Here is a 27,745-nt window from a genome sequence, read left to right as displayed (position 1 = left end):
GCCATCCCAACTGCTCCCCTTCCTTTCCATATTGATCCCATAGTTGATCAAAAGGTGCCTATTAAATGATCTGCTTCCATAGAATTTCATAAACACCATTTACTGGAAAAAGCCCTGGACTAGGAGACAGGCTACCTGGAATCTAGCCCCAACTATGCCACTGTATAGGGATATGACTATGAGAAGAGTCCAAGTAGGATAGGGTAACAAGACTTTTGTTCTGGGTATACTAATCTAGGGGATAGCTCTTTAAATCCTTCAAAAGTACAGAAAGACCAGAGCTTAGCTTCCAATTATTTTCCTCTTGCCCTAGTTATAGCTCTATGTGGGAATGACAATTAACTTTCCTGAACCTGTTTACTCAGATCTGAAATGGACCTTATAAGACTCTTGTGAAGAAAGTACTTTTTTGAGGATTGTAATGAGTATATAGAGAAAACACTCAATATAAGTGATCTCATTTGATATACTCACAACTCTGGCAGACAGGGAATGCCAGTATTTTTAATACCCCCATTGGAAGTAAGGGTCCTGAAAGTAGAGAATTATGAAGGAATCAAATTTCAAAAAGGCAAATGAATTTGCCCAGATTCACAGGGTTTGCAATTTCTTCCTCCATAAAATGGATATAATTCTATACAAACTGATAGGTTTAGTGTGCAGATAAAATGAGAAGATGCATGGGAGATGCTTCAAAAAAGTAACAACTATTCCATAAATATTAAGGGTAATGATTATATGTGACCTTAATGTATGATTATATACCAAGAGAGAGCAATTCCTGTAGGGGGCACAGTGGATAGAATTCTAGGACTGAAGTCAGGGAGCTCTGTGTTCAAGTCGTAACTCACATACTTAGTAGCTGTTTGATCCTGGGCAAGCCATTTAACCTCTGTCTCCATGGGGATAGTAACAACACCTACCTCTCAGGGTTGTTATGAAGATCAAATGAGATAATATTGGTAAAACATTTTGCAAGCCTTAAAGTACTATATAAATGCTAATTACTACTACTACTACTACTACTACTACTACTACCACTACCATTACTACCACTACTACTACTATTATTATTATTATTATCTTCTTCCATAGTATTTTGTAACACCATGTACTGGAAAGATCCCAGAACTAAGAGGTAGTATACCTGGATTCCAGTCACAACCAACTATGCCACTGTCATGGGAAGAGTCTAACTTGGACAAGGTAACTAGACTTTTGCCCCAAATAAACAATTAAGCAAAGGTTACTGGTCAGCAGGCAGGCCTTCCTCTTTCCAAACTTAAGACATTTCATTTGAGAGACAGACAGAAAGACAGACAGACACACAGAGAGATAAGAGATAGAGAGACAGAGAAGGAGATAGAGACAGAAAGAGATTCAGTCACAGTTTCTTATTCAACCTTTTCTTGCACCTCTTGCAGATATGTACATGTTATAAATAGCTCGGTATCAATCAATACATGCCACTGAGAATTGGACCTGGGCTGAACAAAGCAGGCAACCACCCAGGGTGCACTATTCAGGTTGGGGATTAGGGGGGGTTGTTCTCTAGAATGTGGAACATTTTTTAATATGAATTTTTATAAACAGACCCAATTGTAATGCCAGATCACTCTGTTCTCCATAGCATGTAGTGATTTATTTTGTGGGAAATGAAATCTCTCCAAGTCTAAAAGCCTCCAGAACATAACCAACAGGGGATCAAACTTTGCCTTGGGGCACAAATGCCTTGTCCCTGCTGGGATACCACAGTAAGATTCCTCTTCCTGACTCTGCTAGTATAGTGTTTTCTATATTCTGGCTTTTCTAGGCTTTCTTCTCAAACATGATGTTTAAACTGAAGACCTCTCCAAAGTCCTCCCTTTCCTACCTTCTTCTATGTGTAGCCTGCAGATTCAAGCCTTGCTCTTTTTCTTCCCTTAAAGGCATAGGCAAGAGAATAGGGAGTTTGTCAGCTGGCCATGTCCTCTGGAGTTCCCAGGCCAAAGGGAGGGTCAGTTACCAGGACAGCAAGAGAGCACACAAGCTGAGGTTTCAGTGAAGAAAGAGTGAAGTCTATATTTACTCAAACATACAAAGAGGAATGAGACAGTTCTTTACCCTGCTAGTACTACGGTTTGATGCTAATCAGTGGGAGGAAATATCAGAAAATTTCATAATTAGAAGAAGAGTACCAGCTGCTGAACAATCAGAAAATTCACTGGTAACTCCATAAGGGCAGGGACTATGTCTTTTGCTTGTCTCTCAGAGCCTAGCACAGCTGTCTGCATACAGTAGGTACTTATGCAATGTTTGTTGAATTGAACTAAATTTAATGATTCAGCCTGATCCCATCATTCAGTGAAAATGCTTTGCAATCTTTTGAATAGAATGAAAATTCCATTTATATCCCACTCCATTCTCCATTATCCAAAGTGTCCTCTTTGTAAATATGAAATAGCTCACATTTATATACTTCTCTAACATTTATAAATTTATTTACATACATATATCTCATTTGAGCCTTACCAAAACCCAGCAAGGAAGATACTATTAATACTCTCATCTTAAAGAAGAAGAAACAGGCTCAGAGAAGTTAAGCATTTTTTCCTCAGGATCACACATAAGTATCTGAAGAAGAATTTGAACCCAGGTCTTTTGATTTGTATTGCTAGAGGACTTTTTAGAGTCCCTTGGACAGCAAGGAGATCAAATCAGTCAATACTTAAATTAATTCAGGCTATATGCTGAAAGGTCAAATACTAAAGGTGAATCTTAAATACTTTGGCCATATGATAAGAAGAAGGAATTCATTGGAAAAGACCCTGATATTGGGAAAGATTGAAGCAAAAGGAAAAGTGGATGGGAGAGGATGAGATGAATAGAGTGTCATGGAAACAGTGAACATGAACTTGGACAGAATTAGTGGAAGATAGAAGGGCCTGGCCAGATCTGATCCATGGTCCATGGGGTCACAAAGAGTCAGAAATGACTGAACAAGTACACAACAACAACAACAATAAACAGTTTTCTGACTTGAAGTCCATCACCCTAGTCATGCTATCTGTACAATCTCATTCCACACAGAATTTTTGTTACCAAGGTCATTGGAAGTTATTTCAATGGGAATAATTTAATTGGGCAGATTGCCAGAAGCAGTAAGGAAGCTTTTCATTCTCATCTCTATGTGAACATGATATTGATAGAAGAAACAACATAAACTTCACATTTTTTCAGGGAATAGGAAGCATTGGAAAGCTTTGCTAAGACGGAGTTGGTTTCGTGACCTCATATCATGTGGGTCTCTCTTCCCTGAACAGGCTCTATTCTCCCAGGCTACTTTGGAGACATATATTTCTTTGGCCTGTGCTCAGCATTTTCTACAAGCTTCAGGTCACCTGGGGTTTCAGACTTCTTGACGTCATCCAGACAGTTTCATGCCACTATTTTATATTCGCTCTCACTTGTCTTTTGTAAATGTCCTTGAAAAATCACAGCTCAGTAGAGCAGCTCCCTTGGTGCCAGTGCTTGCAATTGGTTTCTTTAGTTGTCACCCACTTTTCTCCTCATCAGGCTTACTTTTGATTGTGTTACAGGAATTTTGCATTTGAGAGACTTTCATCCCTATTGAGCTGATATCCCTTTTCGTGCCTTGGAATGAGGTTTCAAACTCACATTTTTCTAAACATTTTGAAATCTGCTCTCTAAATGTCTATAGTACACTCCTCGATGTATCCTTCCTTAGCTATTAAAACTCTTAATACGACTTAAATTTAAGGAATATAAATTGAGTGTGTTAACCTCAAAAGTTTGGTTAAAGGAAGCAAACAAGTTAGGTGATACTCAGTTATTTCATTTATTCCCTTTAAGTTAGCTGATAACATGTACACAGAGTCAGTCTAAATTCTGACTGACTGATACAAGATTTAACAAAGATTTTATATGTTTTTGCACAAACCCAAGATGATTGTGTCCCTCAGATTTATGATGTCCATGTGAATTCATGACAAATGACAAGATAGTGGAGATTTACATTCTCAGGATGTCTCTGTCTTCCCTACCTGGAATGTATTCCCAAGAGAATTTCTGAATTTCCAAGCATCCTGTCATGGAGGCGGGGGAGGGGAAGATACCTATTCCCAATCTTATCTGGTCTTTCAAGTTGCTGACACAGGAAAGGGAATTTTTAAAGCAAAGCAGTCTGTTTGATTAATGCAGACCTTAGATAAATGTTATATGTAATGATTATTAAGTGCTGTGTGTCAGACATTGTTCTAGATGCTGGGACACAAAGTCTGCAAGAAAGAGAGCATATTCCCTCACAGATCTTATATTCTAAGAGAACCTCATGTAAAATCCCTTCTCTGGCCCCAGTCAAGGTTAATCCCACCACAGATTTCTCATAGTAATTTAAATGACTCTTCTTTTCCCCACTGCATTATTTTTGTTCATTTGTTTCAGTTGTGTCTGATTCTTTGTGACACCATTTGGGGTTTTCCTGGCAGAAATACTGGAGTGATTTGCCATTTCTTTCTTTAGCTCATTTTACAGATGAACCCTGAGGCAAGCAGGGTTGAGTGACTTGCCCAGAGTCACACAGCTAGTGAATGAGGCTAGATTTGAACTCAGGAGATGTCTCCCTGATTTTAAACCCAATGATCTATCCACTACAACATCTAGCTGTCCCATTATACCCTGTATCATACTTATTTGTATATGTCATATCCCTCCCACTGGATTCTGTGTTTTTTTCATCTTTGAATGCCTAGTGTCTACCTTGTACATAAAAGATGCTTAATAAGTGGTTGTTAGATTGAACTGTGTTGAAATGCATTTGCTGACACAGTATTTTTCTCTCAAGGTTAACCACCATGCATCTATTTCAACAAACAGTTCTTTATGGATGATCATCAGGAGATGCCAGGGTACTAACTCTCTTCATGATTTCCTCTTCCATCTTAGAAATAAAACATACTGTCAACATGCCAAGTAAAGAATTCATCAGATGCTCTGCTTTTAACAGAAACTCCAGTAGATGAACAGAGAGCTCAATTCAAGTCAGCAAATATTGAATGTTTCTAGGCATCTTGCTATGAATGGGGAATACAAGACAAAAATGAAGCAATACCTATCCTTGGGGAAGCTTATATTCTACTGAAGAGAGTATACATCTTGAATATAGTTAAGTATAATTGTAAGGTAGGGAGTAGTGGGCACAAAGGAGAGATAGGATAAAGGGATGTAAAGGAAAGACAGAGCACTGATAGATTGAGGGGGTAAAGGAGAAGGGGAGAAGAATCAGGGAAGAAGAGATGAGGTACCTATGCTGAGCCTTGAAGGAAGGTGGAGATGAAATGGGAGTACATTCCAGGCATAGATTAGGGCTTCTGATAATGCTGACCTAGGGATAAGAAATAGAACTCAGGAAACAATAAACAGTCTCTTTTGGATGGACCACAGAGTGAGTGAAATGGAGCTGTGTAAAATGATATTAGAGAGATTGTTGAGAGTCAGATTGTGGCTTATATTCCAGGCTAAAGAGCTGGTACTTTACATAACTATTACAGTGGTCCCTGTAGATGGGATGAGGACCTGAACAAAGATTGTAGCCATGAGAATGGAGAGTGTTCAGTCTTTAGCAAGAAGAGATGCTTGTTCTTTCAGGACTGTGAATCAGAGGTTTTGAGGAATGGAATAAAAAGTACATAGGAGCTGATGATATTTAGGATCGAGTTTCTCATTTGAATAGAAGACAGAGTTATTTTCTGGTCAGGGGAGGTAACACTGGGAATTTGAGGTGATAGAAGAAGGTTTTGAACAGCCATGGTGAGGATTATGATTTTTCATTACTGTAACTTACATTTGTGTGTATGTGTGATCTGAATCAAGGAATTACTATCTGTCTATTCTATTTGGTCTATCTAGAATTTATGTTCCACAACAATAGCGTTTATTTTTCTTTTTCTTTTCTCTTTACCCAAATATTCTTCTATTCTTCTAATATCTGATTTGCTGATTCCCATTATCTTTTTGACATATAATGCAATTTCTCCACTCCTTCTATTAGATGTTTCTTTTGAATAAAACATATTCTTCCCTCCTCACCACATTCCAGTAATGGGCTTCATCCAACCAAGTCTTGGTGAAATATATATAAAGATGTATTTACCTCCACATATAAAAATGTCAAGTTAATTTTATGATCCATATTCTTTGCATTAGTATATTGCTATTTCATATCTAAAGTATTGTTTCCAACTGTCTTCACTTATAAAGAAATGGGTCATCTTCCAAACACTATTATTTATATGATGAAACCTGTTTCCCTCCGCAGTAGTTGATTTTAGTTTATCAAGGCACTTATCTTCCCTCACTCCCTCCACAAACTCAAATATCAGTTTGAAATTCTCTTGGTTAGTTCAACAATCATTTACTTATCAAACCAGTGCTTCCCAGTATATCTCTTATTGGGGTGCATCATTCTGGGAGTTCAAGTTGTCATTCAGGGAGCCAAATACCATTCTCTAACATAATGTTTGGAATGAGTTATTCACTTCTCATGTCTCATGGATTGTATCCTCCTTTACCTTCCAAAGGCACAACCTTTAACCAGAAGAATGGAGGAAAGCAGCACTTTGATTTTTTATTCCAGGATGTTAGGGTTATTAGAGAATCAGTTCAGGTTTCTTTGTCATTACATGAACCAGTAAATGTGGGGAACACTTGGGGGATTTGATGAGTCTCAGCATGCCAATGAGAAACATATTGATGGTTTACTTAAGAGTTAGGATAACTGGGTTAAAGACTTGCAAACTGTGTATGACTCATGCAAATTGCATTGTTTTTCTGAGCCTCATTTTCTTCATTGGTAAAATGGGGATAATACTTGTGTTGAGGTGAAAAGTGACATAGCAAATAGTGTATCTTGGAGTGAGGAAGACCTGGATTCTCTTGCCGCTGGTACATTCTCTTGTATAATGATGGGCAAGTGATTTCTCATTGCTCCCAGGCAGCTCATTATGGTACAGTGCCCTCAAACTCACAGGACCTGAGTTCAAATATTAACTCAATTACTGCCAACCTATGTGTGACTTAAGTTCTCTAAATCTCAGTTTCCCTATTCGTAAAATGAGGGGATTAGATTAAACAGTTTCCAAGGTCCTTTCCAGCTCTAGATCTATCATCCCTAAAAATAAAGGTTACAGGTGAAATGCTAGTCAGTATCACGGGAGGGAGTTTCCCCACCAAGGGTTCTCTACATTGATGAAATCACAGGTGTGGACTCATTCACTACCTGAAACAAATAGGACTTGCAATGTTAAACTCACTGGGCTGCTGGGATGAAAGTGCTTTATAAACTTTAAAATGCACTATATGTGTGTATGTGTGTTTGAGCATGTATATGCATACATACCTATATATATATATATATATATACATAGACATACATGTGAGTTACTACTATTACTTACCATGCAGGGTTGTTCTGAGGGTAACAGTGAGATAACAGATATAAAAATACTACAAGCATGTGGAGGAAGTGTGATTTAGTGGAGAGAAAAGTTCTTAGACTGGGAATTAACTGATTTTGGATCTAAGGACAGTTCAGCCACCAGTATTATTAGCTAACATATTTATAGCTCTTACTATGCACCAGACACTGTGCTAAGCACTTTACAATTATTAACCCATTCGATCCTCACAATAACCTTGGGAAATAGGTGTTATTATCATCTCCTTTTATGAATAAGGAAAACTGAGGCAAAGTATCATGCCCAGGGTCAGAAAGCTAGTAAATGTCAGAGGCTGAGTTTGAACTCAGGTCTTCCTGACTTCAGGCTCTATCCATGGTGTCCTCTAGCTGCCCCTAACTAGTTGTATGACATTGGGCAAGTCATTTCATTCTTGTGAGTCTCAGTTTCTTCCTTCAAAAAATGAAAGGGAAGGACTGAAATAGCATCTAACAGTTCTCTCAGATCTAAAAATCTGCAATTCTCTGCAATGTAAAGTCTTTTCCGCTAATATTGTTATTGTCCCTTATGTTTGACTATCTATCTCTGACTGAGCATCTTCTTTTTCTTTTTTTTTAAATTAAATTTTATTTTTAACTTATGGAATAAAACAAGCATTTCCTAGCTGTCCCCCATGTCTATAATACTCTCTCTCCTCATCTCCATCTCCTGGCTTCTCCATCTTCTTCAAGTCTCAACTAAAGTCACGCCTTCTCCAAGAAGCCTTCCCTGGTCTCCCTTAATCTTCATGTCTTACCTCTGAGACTACCCCTAAATGATCCTGTACATGACAGATTTGTATGCAATTGTTTTCACATAGTCTTCCCCATTATGTTATGAGCTCTTGAGAGCAAGGACCTGTTTTTTCCTTTCTTTATATCCTCAGAGCTTGGCACAGTGCCTGATTCCTAGTGGATGCTTAATACATGCCAGGTGATGTCTAAGGAGAGAAAGCAAATTACAGTGGCATGTTCCCAAACACTAGAAAAGTAGGATATATGAGTTCAGTATTAACTTTTTCAAATTCCCTTCTCTCCAAATGAGTTCTATGAACATTAGGGGCAGAGGGTAATGGTGAGGGCAAAGGAAGGACATGCAGTCACCAATGATAGCATTCAGTGTTCAGTATTTGATCTTATATCTAAATTTTCTGGTGAGACTCTAGCCAAAGAAAGACTCTTTACTTGACATGACATAGTTGTAAAGGGAAGAAATTACTGAGATGGGAGGTCAAGTAGAGATATTGGTAGGTTCTCCTATCTCAGAATTCTCAAGAATTAACACAGGGGAATACTTACATACACAAAACGACAGGCAGAAAGGGAAAATGGCAACAAATGATAGTGCCCAGGTAAGAAAGGGGTTTTCTCCTGAAATAATAGCCAGTTTTCATAATGCAAGGAAAAAAGTCTTTTCTCCAGCTTAAGTCCCTAATGTTTAGCAACAGTGCTCAGATGCAATATGATTATAACCAATGGAAAGACATCTTGGAGTAGATAAGGCAGCATGGTGTAGTGGGATGCTCACTGTACTTGATATCAAAAGATCTGAGTTTGACTCCCAACCCTTCTTCAAGCTCTGTGTGACCCTGGGCAAGTCACTTTAATTTTCAAGGTCACAGTTTTCTCGTGTGTAAATTGGGTGTGTCTCCTCTAGAGAAATATGAAATTCCTTCAAGATGTAATATGCTATGATGCTCAAAGTGATGAATCTTGGAGAAGAAAACAAGGTGCTTTCTAAAACATCCAAGTAAGATGGCAGTTAGATGTGTTTTTAATGTTTATTTTCATTATATTTTGATTCTCTGTCAGTAGGTAATGCCCATATGGATTGAGAGACAAAATGGGCAACTTATAGAAGAAGCAGGGCCTTGGAGTCAGGGAGACTTGGGTTCAGGTCCTGCTTTTGACTCGTACTACCTATCTGTCTGACCTTGGAGAAGTCCTTCAATTGCTCAGTGCTCATGGAAGATCTCTAAGACCACAGCTAACTGGTAAATGACAGTCTGTACCAGTAGAATGAGTTTCTACCTTATGAGTTTTCTATACATTTAAAATCACAGGTCTCTCTCTCTCTCCCTTTACTGTAGTGCTCCTTCTTCTCTAACACCATGGCAAACTATGGAAATATGAGATGGCTTTTTTGGGGGGAGGTATCTTGAATAGTGATTTTGTTGGTATAGGGTACTTTTAGAGAGGAAACTCCCTCTACCAATGCACATTGGCAACTGTTTTACAACATGTAGTCTTAGATAGAACACTGGGCATGGAGTCACAAAGGTCTGAGTTCAAATCCAGTCTGAGAAACACACTAGCTATGTGACCCTTGACAAATCACTTAACCTCTGCCTAAAAGTTCCCTCAACTGTAAAATGGGAGAAATAACAGCAGTTGCCTCACAGGATTGTTGTGAGACTCAAATACAATAATATTTACAAAGAGCTTAACATAGTGCCTGGCATATAGTAGAAATTATATAATGATTATTCCCTTACCTTCTAGAGGACAATTCTTTGGCAACAAAATACTAGATAAACCAACACACTCCATTCCCTGCATAGATAACAGAGTTTAGTATAACCAGTTCTTTTGTTTTCTTTTACTGATAAGAGAGAGCACACACAGTATAGTCGTACTGTATTTGACATTGTATTTGGCATCAGAAAATCTGAGTTCATATGCCACCAGTTACTAGATGTGTGACCACAGACAAAAATTGGCCCCCTTTGAGGCTCTTTTACTCATCTATAAAGTGAAGAAAATAATTCCTGCCAAAATCATGGAGCAGTTCTGAGCTCATAGTAATAGAGCACTTTAAGATTAACAAACTGTATCCCTCTCAAAAACCCTATGAAATGAGTCAAATATTATTTCATTCTATGTTTTTAGGAGGGTATTCTGTGAAATACAAAGCCCTAAGTGTGAGATGTTGCTATTTTTATTATTATAAGATCATATAGGAAATAGAGGTGGTTTGCTGTGAACTCCCTCTTCTCCCATACTCCACATCTCAAAACCACTTGCCATCATCCTCTATTTTCTTCTGCCTTGCCATCAGTCTCCAGTGGAGAAAGAAGCAGCCATTTTCCCCTTCAAATTCAACCCCTCCATTTGTACTGTCCTCTGTCAGATTGTTCCCACAATATTACCCCCTCCCAAAATCTTCAATTTATATCTACTGGCTCATTCACTGATATCTACAAACACTCCAAGATCTGCTTTATCCTTTAAAATAAATCAGAATTCCATTCATTTGATCCTATCATTCTCTTAAGCTACAATCCTATAGTTGTTTCTTCCCTTTCATAGCCAGACTTGACAAAGCTATCTACATCACTATTTCTCTATCATCTATAGGTTGTCTGAACACAGCCACCATTCGGTAACTTGATAGGAGAGAAGCTGATGGACTATCCCTTCTTCCCCCAGTGTCTGGCTTGTGGGTCACCAGCACATGCCTTTGGGACTTCACCGAAGCAGATGGCAATGCCTCCCCTCCCCCGTGTGTTCATCTTCCATATCTTCATGATGTGATCTTAGAGACCCTACTTTTCCACTACTAAATATTTTCCTTAATGCCCTTACCACTAAAATCCTCTCCTGATGCCTTATCATGGCATGGAGATGAACTTGGATTCTTTTTTTTTTGTCTTTTGGAGGGCAATTGGGGTTAAATAACTTGCCCAAGGTTACATGGCTAGTTTCTTTTTGTGCGGGTGTTAAGTGTCTGAGACCAGAACGGAACTCGGGTCCTCCTGACTCCGGGGCCGGCGCTTTACCACTGCGCCACCTAGCCTCCCTGATGAACTTGGATTCTTGAAGACTGTCAGTAGAAGACAAATTTCTGTAGATGTCAAGCTAGTGTAGTGGAAAGACTCCTGGTTTTGGAGTCTGAGGACTTCAGGTCAAATCTCAGGTATAGCACTTACTATTTATGTGGCTTTGGGGAAGTCGTTTATCATCTCTGGGCCTCAGTATCTTCATCTTTAAATAAGGGGATTAGACCTGATGACCTTGAAGAGGTGACGTCTAGTTTTGTGTGTGTCTGTGTTAAATACAGGCCTTGTGATTGGATAAGACCAGGTAAGTGTGGAGAGGTTTAGCCACCAGGAGTTTTTTGGTCATAGGTTCATGAAACCATTAAGATGTGGACAGATTGTGATCTACATTAGAGGAAGGAGTGCCCATCAAGGTGAAATCATGGATCTTTTAAGTTACTGAAGCAGAATAAAGGGCAACTAGGTGATGCAGTAAATGAAACACTAGACCTAGAGTCAGGAAGACCTCATTTCAAACCCAGCTTCAGACACTTAATAGCTTTGTGACTGTCGGCAAGTTTCTTAACCTGTGTCTCAGTTTCCTCATCTGTACAATGGAGATAATAATAGTCCCTACTTCCTAGGGTTGTTATGAGGATAGAATAAGTTATTTGTAAAGTACTTTTCAAACCCCAGAGTGCTAACTTTTATCAAGAATAAATGCTAGCTATTATTTAAAAAACTCTCAGAAATTGCTTTAAATATATCTAGTTCAGCTTTAATTAGACATTAGCCAAGCTGCTAATCCAGTGTGGAGTAATAAGCACCTTAAATAAATGAGGATTTGGCTGAGGGTGGATTGTTCTTTGTTCAGCCCTAGCCTGGAATTTCCCTTACTGGATGTCAAGCATTCAGTGTCTAGGAAAGAAACAACTGGATATCCATCATCCAGATTGTGCAGGGTGGACATAAAGCTTGGGTCGGATTTCACACTATTCAATCCTGCATTATACTCTTTGCTACAGATCAGAGCTTATTATATGGTGGGTCATTATGGACTCCATCCAAGGAAATTTGGAAACTAAACTACCCAGAGGATCTAATTACAAAGTAATCTTGAATAGTTCCATGTCTTTGTTGAGACAATGGTCCTTGCTAGAGAGATGTTTCAATTTGTATCTTTGGAAAATTAAATCAGAAAGAAATAGAACTTTTCATTGGAAAGCTATTCAAAGATGTTACTAGTCCTCTAATGTTTTCACTGGCTCTCCAAATGTGACTAAAGATGGTGGAAAGAACACAGGCCTTCGAGTCAGAAGGCATGGATTCCAGTTATGGCCCACACACCATGTGGTCTGTGGCCAATCCTAGTCTCCCTAAACCTGTTTCCTCATTGGAAAGTTAAAGATAACATCTGCTCAGTCTACCTCAAATAGGGTCATGAAGAGTCAGACATGACTTAAACAACTAAACAACAACATCAGCAACATACTTGAGTGCCAAACCCCTCTATTACTTCCTGTCAAGTGATAACTACAATATAAGAGAATCATGACTTTAGAGACAACCCACTCCACTTTTGATTAGTTCTAATTGCCAGGAAATAATCTTTTGCTTTCTTTAAACCTAGATTTGGCTTTTTGCATGTCCCTCCTAGTTCTGCTCTCTGGGACCAAACAAAACAAATCAACTTCCTCTTCCACTTTATAATTATTTTTTTTTGCCTTTTGGAGGGCATTTGGGGTTAAGTAACTTGCCCAAGGTTACACGGCTAGTTTTTGTGTGGGTGTTAAGTGTCTGAGGCCAGAATCGAACTCAGGCCCCCCTGACTCTAGGGCCGGCGCTTTACTCACTGCACCACCTAGCCACCCCCACTTTATAATTCTTAAATATTTGAGGAAAATGTTCATTTCCCCCTTAGGTTCTCTTCCTTGGATGAGACACTCCCTACTTCATTCAATTGAATCTCATATGACAGGACCTAGGATCATGTTTAATTCTCTTTTTGACTCTGTTCATCTGTACATTGCCCTTCCTAAAATCTGATGCTTAGAACAAAGTATTCCAAAGGTGGTCTGAATAGAGTATGGCAAATTCATTTTGTCCTTCATTCTGAAGACTGTACTTGAAACCTAAGATTATATTAGCTTTGGGGGTTTCCAGGGCACCCAACTGACTCATACTGAACTTATGGTTTGTGAAACCAATATCATAGGAATTAAAAAATTCTTGAAATTCAATATGGGTGTCTCTCCTTACTTTAATTAGTTGTGGTTGATTAGTTATATGGCCTAACTTTATACTTAGACATGTTCCTTCTGGTTCCTTCAAAATCAGCTATAATTCCATTCATGCCTAATAAAGCATCAACAGTTTCTGCCCATTGCAAGTCATTATTAGCTTTCCATAGAATATTTAAAATATCATGTTGCTAGAGTCTGTCATATTGTTTCCTGAAGCCAGTAAAGGGAACTCTGCCAAAAAGTGATATATAGTTTCTTTTAAAGAACAGCTCTATAAAAATATTGGTGTCTTTGTAATCCCTCAAAAACTAGTTGTTTTAAAAAGTCCATGGCTAGACAGATTTGTGGCTCCATTATCTGCCACTCCTTAGGTGTAATAAGATTGAGAGAATGGGATATTAGTGAAAGACTTGTGATTGGAATTTGAGTCTTGCTTTCTGTTACCCTTCCCACCTTTGTTTGTGTTGATTGGCTTATCTTGAGTATGGAAGGGTTACCTATTTAAAGTATTCTTTCCTAGTTACTTTCCAGTCATACTGTAAGTGCACAATGAATTCTTTATCTGTCTAGCTAGTTATGAAATCTTTGTGGTGAGTATGTGTAACTTCAAGGAGCCTGGGACTGAGGCTATTTCCTGACACAAGCCTGGTATCTGAAGATGTGAATATTTTCCCATCAAGAAAATGAGTGCTTTGAGTGCCATACTATAAATCCATTTATGCCTAATAAAGATTCTGGGGGCATCCCGCACTGAAGGATAAAGAAGGACTTCATAATTTGATTTAATATTTAAAAGATAGTTATTTGTAGAGAATCACTTAGAAATTTACCCAGTGTTATTAAAGGTGATATGTCATAGTATATAGCACATTGTTTGGAATAAGGAAGGCTGGATTCAAATCCTGCTTCTGATACTTATTAGCTACATAACACCAAGAATGTTACTTAACATACCTTAGGACTTATTGAGTTAGTAACAGGTTACCATCTGTATTGTTAGAGGGAATTCCTGCATAGGGAGTTCCCTATTTCAACAGAATCATAGATTCTTCACATATTCATACATATAATTTTAATTACTTGATGTGTAGAAATATATATATATATATGTTTATATAAACAATTTGTATTATGAATGTGTTTATTTCACACTCTGGGAACCCCGAATAAAAAAAAAAAGTATTGTACAAGGAAACAAAACGTTCCTAAATTTCCTTCTAAATATAGCTTACTAATTGACATTTTATAACACAAGGGGAGCTAACACAAAATGAGTAAGCACTGAACCCAGGAAAATTTGCTAGCTAACAATTCCATATGAACAACTGAAATCCCTTTGGCTACAAAATTGCTAGCCTATAGGCAGAATCTGGGTGACTTGGGGCCCTGATGTCATGGAAGGAAGGAAAGAAGGAAGGAAGGAAAGAAGGAAGGAAGGAAGGAAGGAAGGAAGGAAGGAAGGAAGGAAGGAAGGAAGGAAGGAAGGAAGGAAAAGAAGGAAAGGAGGAAGGAAGGAAGGAAGGAAGGAAGGAAGAAAGGAAGGAAGGAAGGAAAGGAAGGAAAGGAGGGAGGGAGGGAGGAAGGGAAGAAGGAAGGGAGGAAGGCAAGGAGGAAGGGAGGAAGGAAGGAAGGAAGGAAGGAAGGAAGCAGAAAGGGAGGGAGGAAGCAAACCTTTCATGATTCTCCTCAATGGTAGTGCTTTCCACCTGAAATTATCTATAATTTGTCCTGTCTAGTTGTTTGCGTGTTGTCTCCCCATTAGACTGAGAGCTTCTTGAGAGCAGGGACTGTCTTTTGTCTTTCTTTGTATGCCCAATATTTAGCATAGTGCCTGGTATACAGTAGGTGCTTAGTAAGTGCTTGTTGACTTGAAGAAATTGAACAACAAGGAACACCTACCTGGCTGCTCCCTCCAACTGGTCTTTTCTGTAAGGAAAGGAAGAGGGAAAGAAAAGGTGAGCATGTGTTAGGACATCTCCCATTGCTGAGACCTTCCCCTCCCCTACCTCCCTTTCAGAAAAGACTATAGGGTTTCTGTCAGAAGATTGGAAAACTGAAAACAGGAATAGGGAAAGGAAAATGTGTTGAATGTAATAAGGTAAAGGTATGAAAGACAGTTTGATGTAGGAGCAGAGCCCTAACTCAAATTTCTATAGTACTTTTTCATAAAATCATATGAAGTACAAGCATTTTTAAGGCCATTACACAGATGAGGAAAATGAGGCTTAGAAAGGATAAATGACTTGCTTAGTGTCATATTAACCAGGGAGTATCTGAGCAGGAATCTGAACTCAGGTCTTGCCCAGTTTTAAATCCAAAACCCTTTCCACTATACCACACTGCTTTTCTGAATATTTTTTTTTCCTTAATGTTGCTTTCTTCATCAAAGGGAAGAAAGAAGGGGAGGCAGGGAAGCCTGGAAGATGATGAGATAGGGAAAAGCATGAGGCTTTCCCTAGTCTCTTCCTCTCTTCCCTCTGAGCTTACCTGAATTTAATAATAGCTAACAATTATGAACATTTGAAGCTTTGAAAAGTGCTTTACAAATATTATATCATTTGATCTTTACAACTACCCAGGAAAGTAGGTACTATTATTATCTCTATTTTACAGATGAGGAAACTAAGGCAGGCATAAGTTAAGCTGACTTGTCCAGTATCAAACAGCTAGTAAACTCAGATACTTGTCTGAGGCAGGATTTGATCTCAGGTGTTGCCAACACCAAGCCTTATACTCTCTGTTCACTATGCTATCCGGCTACCATGTACATTGTATGCATCTAGTATATACGTGGTAGTTTGCATTTTGACACCCCTCCACCATTTGTGAGCTCATTAAAGGCAGGAATTCTGTATTCTGCTTTTCTTTCTATGCCTAGCACTTAGCAAGGTGTCTGGCATATACAAGGTGCTTAACATGTTTATTTGACTCACTGATGAAGAAGATGGGAAGGCAAAGAAAGACTTTTGGATGACATTATCTTGGTTTTGCACATGCCCTGAATTGTGAGGACTATAAGGCCACCAAAAGAAAGAAAGAAATGCCTTTTGATCCTTGTATTATGTATTGGTCTGAATCTAGACTGACTTCAGGTCATATTCTGGAATTTATCTTAAAAAAACAAATAAACCTTTATCATCAGCCTTCTTTGTAAATGGCAGTTATTATAATTTCACATGAGATCACTTAATACACTTGAAGATAACATTTACATTCCCCCATGTCTTATCTGCATATAGACCATACCTTTCCAGGAGAATGCAAACTCCTTGCAGGTAAGTAGAATTTTCTTTTTGTCTTTGTAGTTCTAGCAGTTTGCCCAGTGACTTACACATGATGGACACTTAGTAAGTATTCCTTGAGTTGTATTGAGGTGTTTATCCAACAAAGATCACTACTGATAACAAACTATTTGTCTAGAACATTAATCCTGCTTTAGAGAGCTCTGATTGGTCAAAAACATTTCCTTCCTATAAGCTAAAATATGTCCTCTTCAGACTTCCATCCATTTCTCTTACTTTTCCGTCAGGCCAAGCAGAACTACTCAAAGGCCTCTTCCACATGACAGCCCTTTAGATATTCAGAGGGATAGCTTGTGTGCTGAGAAGTTCAGAGGGAAGTTGAGTGGAGCAGTGGACAGAGTGCTGGACAGGACTGAGATTCAGGAAGACCTGAATTCAAGTCCTGACTTAGAAATTAGCTGTGTTACACCAGGAAAGTCATTGAACTTTTCTTAGGCATATCGAGTGCATAGCAGATTTGAAAATGTTGAAGTGTACTATTATCCACAGATTAGACAGGCAGAAGAGTAGAAGAAAAATCTTTGGGGAAAGGCATTTGTGTCTGTGACTTTGGGAGAGACAATTTGCTTCAGTCTGGGCCTCAGTTTCCTCATCTCTAAAATGACCAAATGGGCATAGACAAGCTCTAGTTTTTCAACTTTGTGTCATAAGATAATATCTGGATGCTCAGAATGAAATAGATAGAACTGTGAAATGCTTTCATATCTTTTCGTTCTCCAAAACCTTTTGAACCAGGCAAGGGTAAGGAAAAAAGAACACTGGCCTAGCAATGTGCGTATATCCAAAGGTATGAGTCAGTCAGTGATTCTTCCCAGCATCAAACATTCATTGTTTGATGCAATGATTACTGTATAAGGTCAAAGATGTTAGAAGTAGAAGGCAAAAGTGTCACTGCACATTCTATTGATGAAGGCTATGAGAACTTGACGACCAGAGATGCTGATGTCATTCAAAGCAAAACATCCTCTTGCGTTATTTTTAAAGATGCATGGGAAGAGAGAAGATAGAGTAAAGGAAGGAAGAGAGGAAGAAGGGAAGAGAGAAATGAATGAAAGAAAGGAAGCAAGAGAGAGAGAGAAAGGGAAGGAAGACTGAAGAGGGAAGTACAGAGGGAAAAGAGAAAGAAAGGGAGAGAAGAAATAAAAATGAGAAAGAGGAAAGGAGAAGGGAAGGAAGATAGGAGAGAAGAGAGGGAGAAAAAGGAGGGAGGGAGGAAGAGAGAAAGGAAGAAATGGAGAAAAGGGAGGAAGGAAGGAAGAAAACAAGGAAGGGAGGGGGAAGGAAGGAAGGAATGGAGGGATGGACATAGGGAAGGGCTAGAGAGGAAAGAAGGAAAGAATAAGAAAAAGACAGAGGGAGGGAACCTGTGGATTTGCACAAAACCAGTCTGTGAGTTCTTCTATGTGAGAGCCTTTGAAATTTCTGAAAAGAGCTATTGTCCTCACTGCTCCTCCTCCCCCACCCCAAATCCCCTTACCCCCAACCAAATCTCTTCTCCAGGCGAAATGAGGGTAGGCCATAGGATTTAGAACTACAAAAGACTTTAGGAATCAGCTAATTCCCTTCCAAGAGAAAGACAGCTTCTCTATCTATTTTAGTCAGAGCAGAGCAGATTTTCCCAGATTCCCTTTTAACACATGACTCCTGGCCTTTGCCCCTTAATCTCAGCATTCTTCCTTGTTCATGATTTCTTTCTTTTTCACGCATGTGCTTTGGTAACTGGGGACTCATAAAGTGATGAAATGGTGATGAAACTTTCAATGATTATAGGGATCAGGATTTGGTGGAGGGGGGCTGCTTTGGCCAGACTGACTGGTATTTAGAACAGGATACTCAGACACTCATAAGACCAAAGCAATGAATTCAGTCCTCACATAGCCTATTGACTGCTTTATAAACCCTATGGCTGTAGTCAGAGAACCTAGATTTGAGCTGATCATAATAATGGTTTTGAGTAGGGTCAACCTATAATAACCCTGTGCTGCTTCCTCCTGTTTCCTAGATTCACAGGATAAACTGATAATGAGACAATATTTATAAAGCACTTTGCAAACCCTAAAAGCACCAGATAAATGCTATTATTATTACCACAAGAACAGTATCATCACACAGACTGGGGTACAAAGCCAGATTGTACCTAGTCTCTACCTCTAGCAGGATAGTGACCTTAGGCAAGTGACTTTCACTGTCAGGGCTTCAGGTCTCTCAGATGTTAGATGAGAGGTTATCCATATGATCCCTGAATCTCCTTCCCAAACTTTACCAGCCTACATTCTACATTCTAAGATCCCTTCCAGTTCATAGGGTTATAGACACATATGGTTTCAAAGTGGAAGGGGCCTAGAGATCAGCTCATCTATTCCCTTCCTTTTATAGATGAGAAACCTGAGGCCCATGTAGGTTAAGTGACTTGACTAAGGTCATGCAGAAAAAGAAAGTCTTAGTAAGTTTTCTAACTCCAAATTTAATTCTCTTTTCGTGATGCTGTGCTCTCTCTAGCATAACAACTTACATTTGTGTAGCACATTGTTTGGACTAGGTCTTTGCCTTTTATTTCACTAGAATAAAGAATTCCTAGAAGAAATTTCCACTACAAATCCATATTGACTATTATCCCAAAGCATATAGTCTTAGAGAATTTCCAGGGGCACTGAGAAAGTAAGAGACTTGTCCAGGTGGCCTGGCCATTATGCATAAGAGGCACAATTGTACCTGGGCATTCTTGACTCTGAAGTCAGCTGTCTACTACTACTCCATGCTTCCTCTTAGAGAGTACTTAATTATTACAAAATATATTACATGCATCATTGCATTTGATCTTCACAAATATGAGTATTACTATACCTACTTTATAGTTGGGGAAATTGAGGAAGTGGTCCTTTTCAGTTCTAAGTGTATGACTCTGTGATCACATGTGTTCCCATGTCCCAAGTCCCATGACTTGCTCAAAGTGACACAGCTAGGAACTAGTGAAATTGGGATCCCAGTTTTCTTATAGTAAATCAGCGTATTTTCTTTTTAAGGGCCTGTGCTCTAAGCATATAGGGACAACGAGAGAGAAGAAGCAAGCATCAGTCAGTCAAAAATTAGCTCTCAGCATGTACAATTGATCAGGAGGCTGTGGCAGAGACAAGTCTGTAGAAATTAGCTTTTGACTTGGGGTGAATTTGTGTGTCTTCTGCTTGGTTACAGCCCTCAGTCTGTCCTTAACTGTTCTTTTCTCTATATTCCAATTCAAGATAATAGCCTGGGTCAAGTCTTTGCCCTTTGTCAAATAGTCAGTAAACATTTAGTGACCTCTGCCCAAAGGGCTATAAAACTGTGCATACCCTTTAACCCAACAATACCGCTACTAGGTGTATATCCCAAAGAGATAGATGAAAAGAGAAAAGGACCTATTGGTACAAAAATATTTATAGCAGCTCTTTTCATGGTGGCAAAGAATTGGAAATAGAAAGGCTATCCATCAGTTGGGGAATGGCTGAACAAGTTGTAGTATATGATTGTGATGGAGTACTGTTGTGCTATAAGAAATGATGAGCAGGATGATTTCAGAAAAACTTGGAAGTCTTATATGAACTGATAAAAAGTGAAGGGAGCAGAACCAGGAGAACACTATGACAATATTATAATGATAATCAGCTGGAAAAGGTTTGCTTACTCTGATCAAGACAATGATCCAAGACAGTACTAAAGAACTCACTATGAAAAATTCTGTCCACCTCCAGAGAGAGAACTGAGGAACTCTGAGTGCAGACTGAAGCATACTTTATTTCCTTTATTTTTCTTGTGGGTTTGTGTGTGTGTGTGTGTGTTTTCTTTTGCAACATGATAATGTGAAAAAATTTTTTTGCATTACTTCATAAGTATAGTTGGTATTATATTGTTTATCTTCTCAAGAGGTGGGAGGAAGAGAGGAAAATTGGAACTCAAAATTAAAAAAAAACAAATGCTAAGGGGTGGCTAGGTGGTGCAGTAAGTAGAGCACCAGCCCTGTAGTCAGGAGGACCTGAGTTTGGGTGTGGCCTCAGACACTTAACACAAAAACTAGCCTGTGACCTTGGGCAAGTCATTTAACCCCAGATTGCCCTCCAAAAAGCAAAAAAAAAAAAAAAAAAAACAAATACTAAAATGTTTTAAAATATAATTGGGAAATGCTTAACAAAATAAATAGAAATATATTTAAAACATTTATTAAGTACTTACCATGCACCATACATAGTGCTAAATGCTCTTTGGGGTTGCTAGATTAGCCAGAGTTCAGGGAACAGTTTCAGTCCAGCAAGAAGTAAATTACACATCCCTGCAAAGGGCATATTTCTGCTTCCCTCTTCCCCTGCTCCTACCCTAGAATTCTATGTTCTATGGTCCTATCCAGTAATTCTCTGTCCTAAGGCCTCCCTAGCTATAACATTCTATTGATCATCCTCTCCTACTTTCTATAAAATTCTGTACTTGATCTAAAATTCTCAGTGCTAAGATCTCTTCCAGTTTTGGCATTCTATATTCTGTATTCTAAGACCCCTCCCAGAACTAACATCTATGTTTGGAGGTCTTTTCTAGTTCCAACACTCTATATTCTATATTCTGACATTCTACATTCTAAGATCTCTTCAAACTCTAACATTCTATATTCTATACCTTAACAATCTATGTTAGATGCCTTCCAGATATAGCATCCTCATCCTATATTCTGTGCTCTAAGGTCCATTCAAGTTCTGAATAGGTTAACCTCTATTCCTCTTCACCTCTTATCTTCTAAAAGCCTAATAAAACAATGCTGACAAAATACACAGTGTCCCAATGGCCCCATAGATATGTCTACTTTCAAGTTGGTAATTGACTCCAATTAGTTGGGAAAAGGAGCCACTTCCAGGGAAAATGTTCAAGTTGGTACCTTTCAGAGGCTCTTCAGAAATATAAAGACACATCCATATGTTATCTTCAGCCTCTTCCTTGACAATAACAATGGAATGATGGAATTCAGTGAAATCCTTTCCCCAATGGACTTTTTTGCCACAATATAACTGCTAAGTGAAAATGGTAGGGACCTTCTTTTCTCCTTTAAAAAATGTACTCTATACTGACTTCAAAGATATTTCTAATCTCAAAGTACCCTTCTCTAGCACAATGTATTACTACTGAGCTTCTCACTGTTAGGAAGATAGTTTCAATTAAACACACATATACACATTTGCAAATAGCCATATATACATACATACATATATGTATATAGACAAATTCATAAACATAGAGACACAAACATATAATGCGCCCTTTGCCAGGACTTAGGAGTTCATGGAATTTACCACATTCTTATTATCTGATTCTGTTGTTATTTTATGGGTTCTTCTAACTCAGAGATTTTGTGATTGCGAATGTAACATAAAAAGACAGGAAGGCTGAAAGGCACACACACTTTCTGAGGCAAAATTGAAGCCAGTTAACTTGGCTCTCTGGTATTGAGATTGATGACAATAGACCATAGACTAATAGGAATGAAAGGGATACAAGGTCATATCTATACAACTCTCTTATTTTAGAGGTGTTTCAATACACCTGACTGTATACTAGAAAGAAAACTTTTGATTTGAAATGATAAGAAGCATTGTAATCTCTTGAGCAGGAAATTGGTGTAATGAAAGTGGCTTTGAAGAAATACTGTTCCTTCAAAAACCAACAATGTATGGTGGATTGGAAATACTTAGATTTTAATGGAACATATAACAAAACCAGAGAATTCTAGACATGAGGATTCTAGCTGAGAGAATCTCAGAGGTTGAAGAGTTTGTAAAAGTCATCTACTTACATCTCAACTTGAAGTATGTCATTGGTAAGAAATGATCATTGAGGATCTATTTGAATACCTTCTGTGACAGGAAGCCAGGGGTGGCTGTAAGCCTCAAATGAGACAATGGATGTAAAGTGCTTTGCAAACCTTAAAACTCTATATGAATGCTTTTACTATTGTTGTTTGTCTTCATCACCAAGCCTCCACTCTGGTGATGATTTAATTTCCTGAACCTTCTGCTGCACTTCTGTTGGGCTCAAGCAATGGGTATTGAGGAATACAAAACCTGCGCTAGTAAATGTTTAAAAGCCAGATTTGGGGCGGGGGGGGGGGGAATATGCATATACATTTTAAAATTTAATCTGCATTACTTACATTTCTTAAACCTTGACAATCAATAAAATAATAAATCAGATCTTGATTTGTAGTTATCTCTAACTTCGAGGTATGAATACTTGCACTGGAAATTTAAATGTCGGCTCTCAAAAGCTGGTTAGAGCTGGCTCCAGAACATCCCTGTAGGAAACTCACTACTTAACAAGATATTCTTGAGCAGTTATCATTGATATTAGTTATGTCAATTATAATAGTGATTGAGATCAGACTTGATTATTAAAATTGTTATTTAATACCTATCAGTAAGGATCAACATGCCAGTTCTTTGGGCTATCCATCTAACTGTATATCATAGTCTTAACCACAGGCCTTCTTCAGTTACTTGTATTTTTCTATGTGGACAGTGAGGCCAAAAACCTTTAAAGTGATTGTGGATCTTCTTTAGGAGACTATGCAAAGTTTTGGGTATTGCTTCAATTCAGACAACGTAACCTACAAACAGGAACCTCTGGAGGACAACATCATCTCTACAGAGCTGCTCTTGCATTGAGACTGGTTCATCAGCACATTTATCTTATACAGATGCCAAGAATGAACAGTGAACTAGGCCTAGCAAATAATAGGAGGAAGAAATTAGCCTGGATTGCATTTCAGAAACGGTATGGAACTTTCAATAACCACAAGATTCTTTCTGAAACAAAGGCTATTTTTTAAACCACTTTTTAATATTTTCCTGAGATGCTACAGTATATGACTGTGAAGCAAAATACCATAGTCTAAAAAGAATTAGTCACCCATAATGCAGCAAACAATGGACACACGTATGGTCAGTGTGAAGTTGCATGCCAAAAGTGGTGCAAAAATACCATCCAAGAATTGTAAGATCAGAAAAGAGTATGAGTTGCCCATGGAGCCAGGGGTGTACTGGAGTTGGTGGGAGAGACAAATGTTAAATTTTCAGTGTGAGTACTTACACTTTGGAAATTGGTTAATGCTACAAATCAGGGCTTGCCAGATTTATTTGTTTGATTGGAGGGCTGAAGGGTAGAGTATGAAACTCCTCCCAATGCCTTTCTTTATAGAGGACAGAAATTGGACTTTTGGACTCACTCCATTCTTCATTTTCAAGGGTTAGAGTAGGTGTGACTATAATTTTATGAACTTTAAAGTCCCTTCCAACTCTAGAATTCTGATTAATTAAAGATTCAAATACAAATTTAGGACAATGCTTTCTGACAAAGGAAATGAATGAACTATTCACCCACATTCCATCCTGGTCAAAGTAAGGAAGTGGATTTCCCCTCTTATATATAGATGGTGGCTTTGACTCAACTCCTCTACTTCTGTGGGACTCAAATTATAACTAGTTTGATAATATTTCCATTTCCTCCTCCATCTTTTTTTCCTATTCCTAATTTATCCCAGAGACCAAAATGATGGGGAGCAAGGAGGGCAGGATCAAATTTGATGGAGGTGAGGTCAGAGTGGTTGATATATAACCAAGGTGGAAAAGTCATAGTGAGGATGGATTAAACATAATTGGAGCAGGTGAGGTGTCATCAAACCTGATGAAACATGGCCAAGAGTAGTGAGGCACCTTTAGAATAAGTGAAAAAGGCTGGATGGGAGGAACAGGGTTGTGGCTGAAAAACACAGTTAAGAGGGGTGAGGTAGAGTCAGGGCAGGTGAGACATGTCCAGGGCAATCAAGTCAACCTCTGTTTGCCTTAGTTTCCTCATCTGTAAAAATAGGTATAAAAATAGCATCTATATCAAAATAACCTTATTTTGACGACAAAATGAGAGAGTATTTTTTGAAGCACTTTTCAAAACTTAAAGCACCATATAAATGTTGTTTTTATGGAATGGCAATTGCCACTTTTCTCCACCTGGTGCTGGTGCCACTGTTATATTTAAACCTTTTTCTAACCTTCTCAGCCATTCAGAGATCAATACACATTTAATGAAATGCCAAAAGGAAGCTGGTTAAACCATGAATCAAAACAAAATCCATAAGCATCAGAAAGATGTGTCACATACTGTAAATTCAAGGGGGAAATAAATGCCACTTGCCTGAAATATGGAAAAGAAACGATGGATTCATAAAATCTCCAGGTAGCCACGAGATCAATCCTGTTGGGATTAGTTGCATAATACCTCCAGGCAGCCTGAGAAAGAAAATAGGGAGAAGGAGGGAGAGCAAGTGAGTTTCTGAAGGGAGGATTAAATGAGTTCATATTTGCAAAGAACTCAACACAAGTGTCTGCTATGTAATAGACACCTTAGAGATGATCCTTTGCTTCTCTTCTCCTTTCCCACAAATGACCATCTAGCTTGCACTTGAAGACATCTAACTGGACGGAAGTTACTCCTTTCAGAGGCAAGCCATTCCACTTTTGGACAGCTTGAACCTTTAGTTTGTTATTTCACAATATACATATATGTACATATATATATATATATATATAATCTTGTGTGTACATAATTGTTTCTCTGTTATATCCCCCTTCAAGGAGGGCAAGGGCCCTCCTATTAACTTTTCTTTGTATCTCCAGTGCTCCATACGTCACCTGTCACATTATAAATACTTAACAAATGCTTGTTGACTTCTTATAATAAGCTGAAATATAAACATTCACAATTGAAACTTCTACCCATGATTCCTTGGTCTGCTCTCTAGTACAAAGCGGAACAAACTTAATACTTCTTCTCTGTGTTGTTCTTTTACTGTTATTGTTTGGTTGTTTCAGTCATGTCTGACTCTTTGTGACCCCATTTGAGATTTTCTTGGCAAAGATACTAGAGTACGTTGCCATTTCCTCCTCCAGCTCATTTTACAGATGAGGAACTGAGGTAAACAGGGATAAGTGACTTGCCTGGAGTCATGCAACTAGTAAGTGTCTGAGACCAGATTTGAACTCTGGAAGATGAGTCTTCCTGATTCTAAGACCAGTAATCTATCCACAATGACACCTAGCAGCCCTTTAAATATTTGAATGTAGTTCTCATGTCTCCTCTAATCTCTTCTTCTCTAGACTAAGCCTCATCTGTAGTTCCTTTCCTTAAACTTTATATGGAATGGCCTCTCAACATGGTGCAGCAGAAAGAATACCAGAGTTGGAGTCATAGAAACCAGTTTTAAACCCTATAACTTGCATAACCTAGGGCAAGTCACAACCTTTTGTGCCTCAGTTTGCCTCATTTTCCTCATTTGTAAATTGATGGGTTTGGACATAATGAACTTGAAAGACCATTCCAATTCTAAAATTTTAATTCCATGCTTTATTTTTTCATCAGTGTGGGGAACTCTCAATGTGGAAACTTCTTTTAGCAATACAGAATAACCATTCATATAGGTCATATATATCCTGAAACCAGTGGGGTCAAACTCAAGTAGAAATAAGGGCCCCTAAATCATACATAAAGATCACTATGGATAGCATATTGATGTTAAAAAACCACAAATTGATAGTATCTGTGTTTTATTTATTGTATTTTTGTTTATTTTCTTAAATATTTCCAAATCACATTTTAATCTAGTTCAGCTGGGTTGTGGGGAGGCTTCTGCCTTCGGTGTTTGACATCTCTGCCTTGGAGGCAATAAACAATGGAATGACTTTACTGTGGTCCCAGAGCTAGCACTATAGATAGGACACGAAGCCAGCTATTCCTAAATCCAAATCATAGTCCTCTCTGCATAATATGTCACTTCACTTGGCACTTAACTATTTATATAACCTCAGGCAAGTCCTTCAGCCCTCAGGGCCTGTTTCCCCTTCTGTGCATGTTAGGGTTAGAGTAGATTATCTTTGAGATTGCTTCTAGTTTAAACATTCTATGCTTGTTAAATGTTCCATAACAAATGCTTCTTACTTGATTACTTAATAGATTGTGATTCTTAAACAAAGCTTGACCCAGCCTAGTGATGGTTAGAGCTCTAAAATAACTCAGAGAGGGAGAAATGAGGTATGTGTTAACATGATTACTAGAAGATTAAATATAATCAAGTTCCACTTTCTGCTTTTTCCTTACCCAAATTATGATAGAAATGCTTTCCAAAGATTTTATGCCATTCTCTACCCCATAATTGCTTTCAAAGGAAGGAGCACCCCCTGGTGGAAATGTAAGAAACTCTTTTCACATCACACTGGGGTTGTGGGACAGCCACATTTTTTCTCCAAAGTCTGTTGGGATGTTAAAATCTTTCATATGTCTGCAACATTTCCCAACACTTCACAGGTTCAGCTGAATTTCATATGGAAAGAGGATGAGAATTCCACTTACGAGAAAATGGTTTTTATTATATTTGGAAAACATTTTCTTAATACTAAAGTAAACTTCTCACATAAAATGAGACTAAGCCCAGGTCAAAGGAATGAAGTTGGAGGATAAGCTATGGTAGAAGGACTCTATAATTGACCTAATTTATCCTTTTCATTTCTAAATGTCAGAGTGCCAGTTTTGGACAGACTCTTCTAGCCTTAAGCCTATTCTGTTTGCTATCTGGAACATCTGTCTTCAGGAACTACTCATTTTACTTCCAGCTCAGTCTCTGATCTGCTCTAATGTCACTCTGACTGCCTTGTCCTCATGCTGACATCCTCCTTCCCTTCCAGCTTCCCTTTCCTTTCTCTTTCCCCTTTTCCCAGATCTCTTCTCTTATTAGAATTGTAAGCTCTTGGAAAGTAGGGACTGTAATGTTTTCTTGTCTTTGTATTTCTAGCACATCCGCAGGGCCTGGCACATAGTAAACACTTAGTAAATAAGTATTTATCTGTCTATCTATCTATCTATCTATCTATCTATCTATCTATCTATCTATCT

General features: G+C 38.4%; 1 protein-coding gene across 1 annotated transcript in view; it reads right to left on the bottom strand.

Moving 5' to 3' along the window:
* The window catches only part of KCNQ3 (potassium voltage-gated channel subfamily Q member 3), a 479,966-nt gene that overhangs the window by 37,443 nt on the left and 414,778 nt on the right, over positions 1-27,745 (bottom strand). The window contains 2 exon segments of the mRNA XM_069081355.1: positions 15,393-15,419; positions 24,995-25,089. Of these exon segments, the coding sequence (XP_068937456.1) occupies positions 15,393-15,419; positions 24,995-25,089 (122 nt within the window).

The sequence above is a fragment of the Petaurus breviceps genome, unplaced genomic scaffold (genome assembly GCF_028583685.1).
Source record: "Petaurus breviceps papuanus isolate PSGF00001 unplaced genomic scaffold, PetGlider_PUasm1.0 98, whole genome shotgun sequence".
NCBI lineage: Eukaryota > Metazoa > Chordata > Mammalia > Diprotodontia > Petauridae > Petaurus > Petaurus breviceps.
Note: the sequence above shows the minus strand (reverse complement) of the source record. Positions and strands in the feature narration are given on the sequence as shown.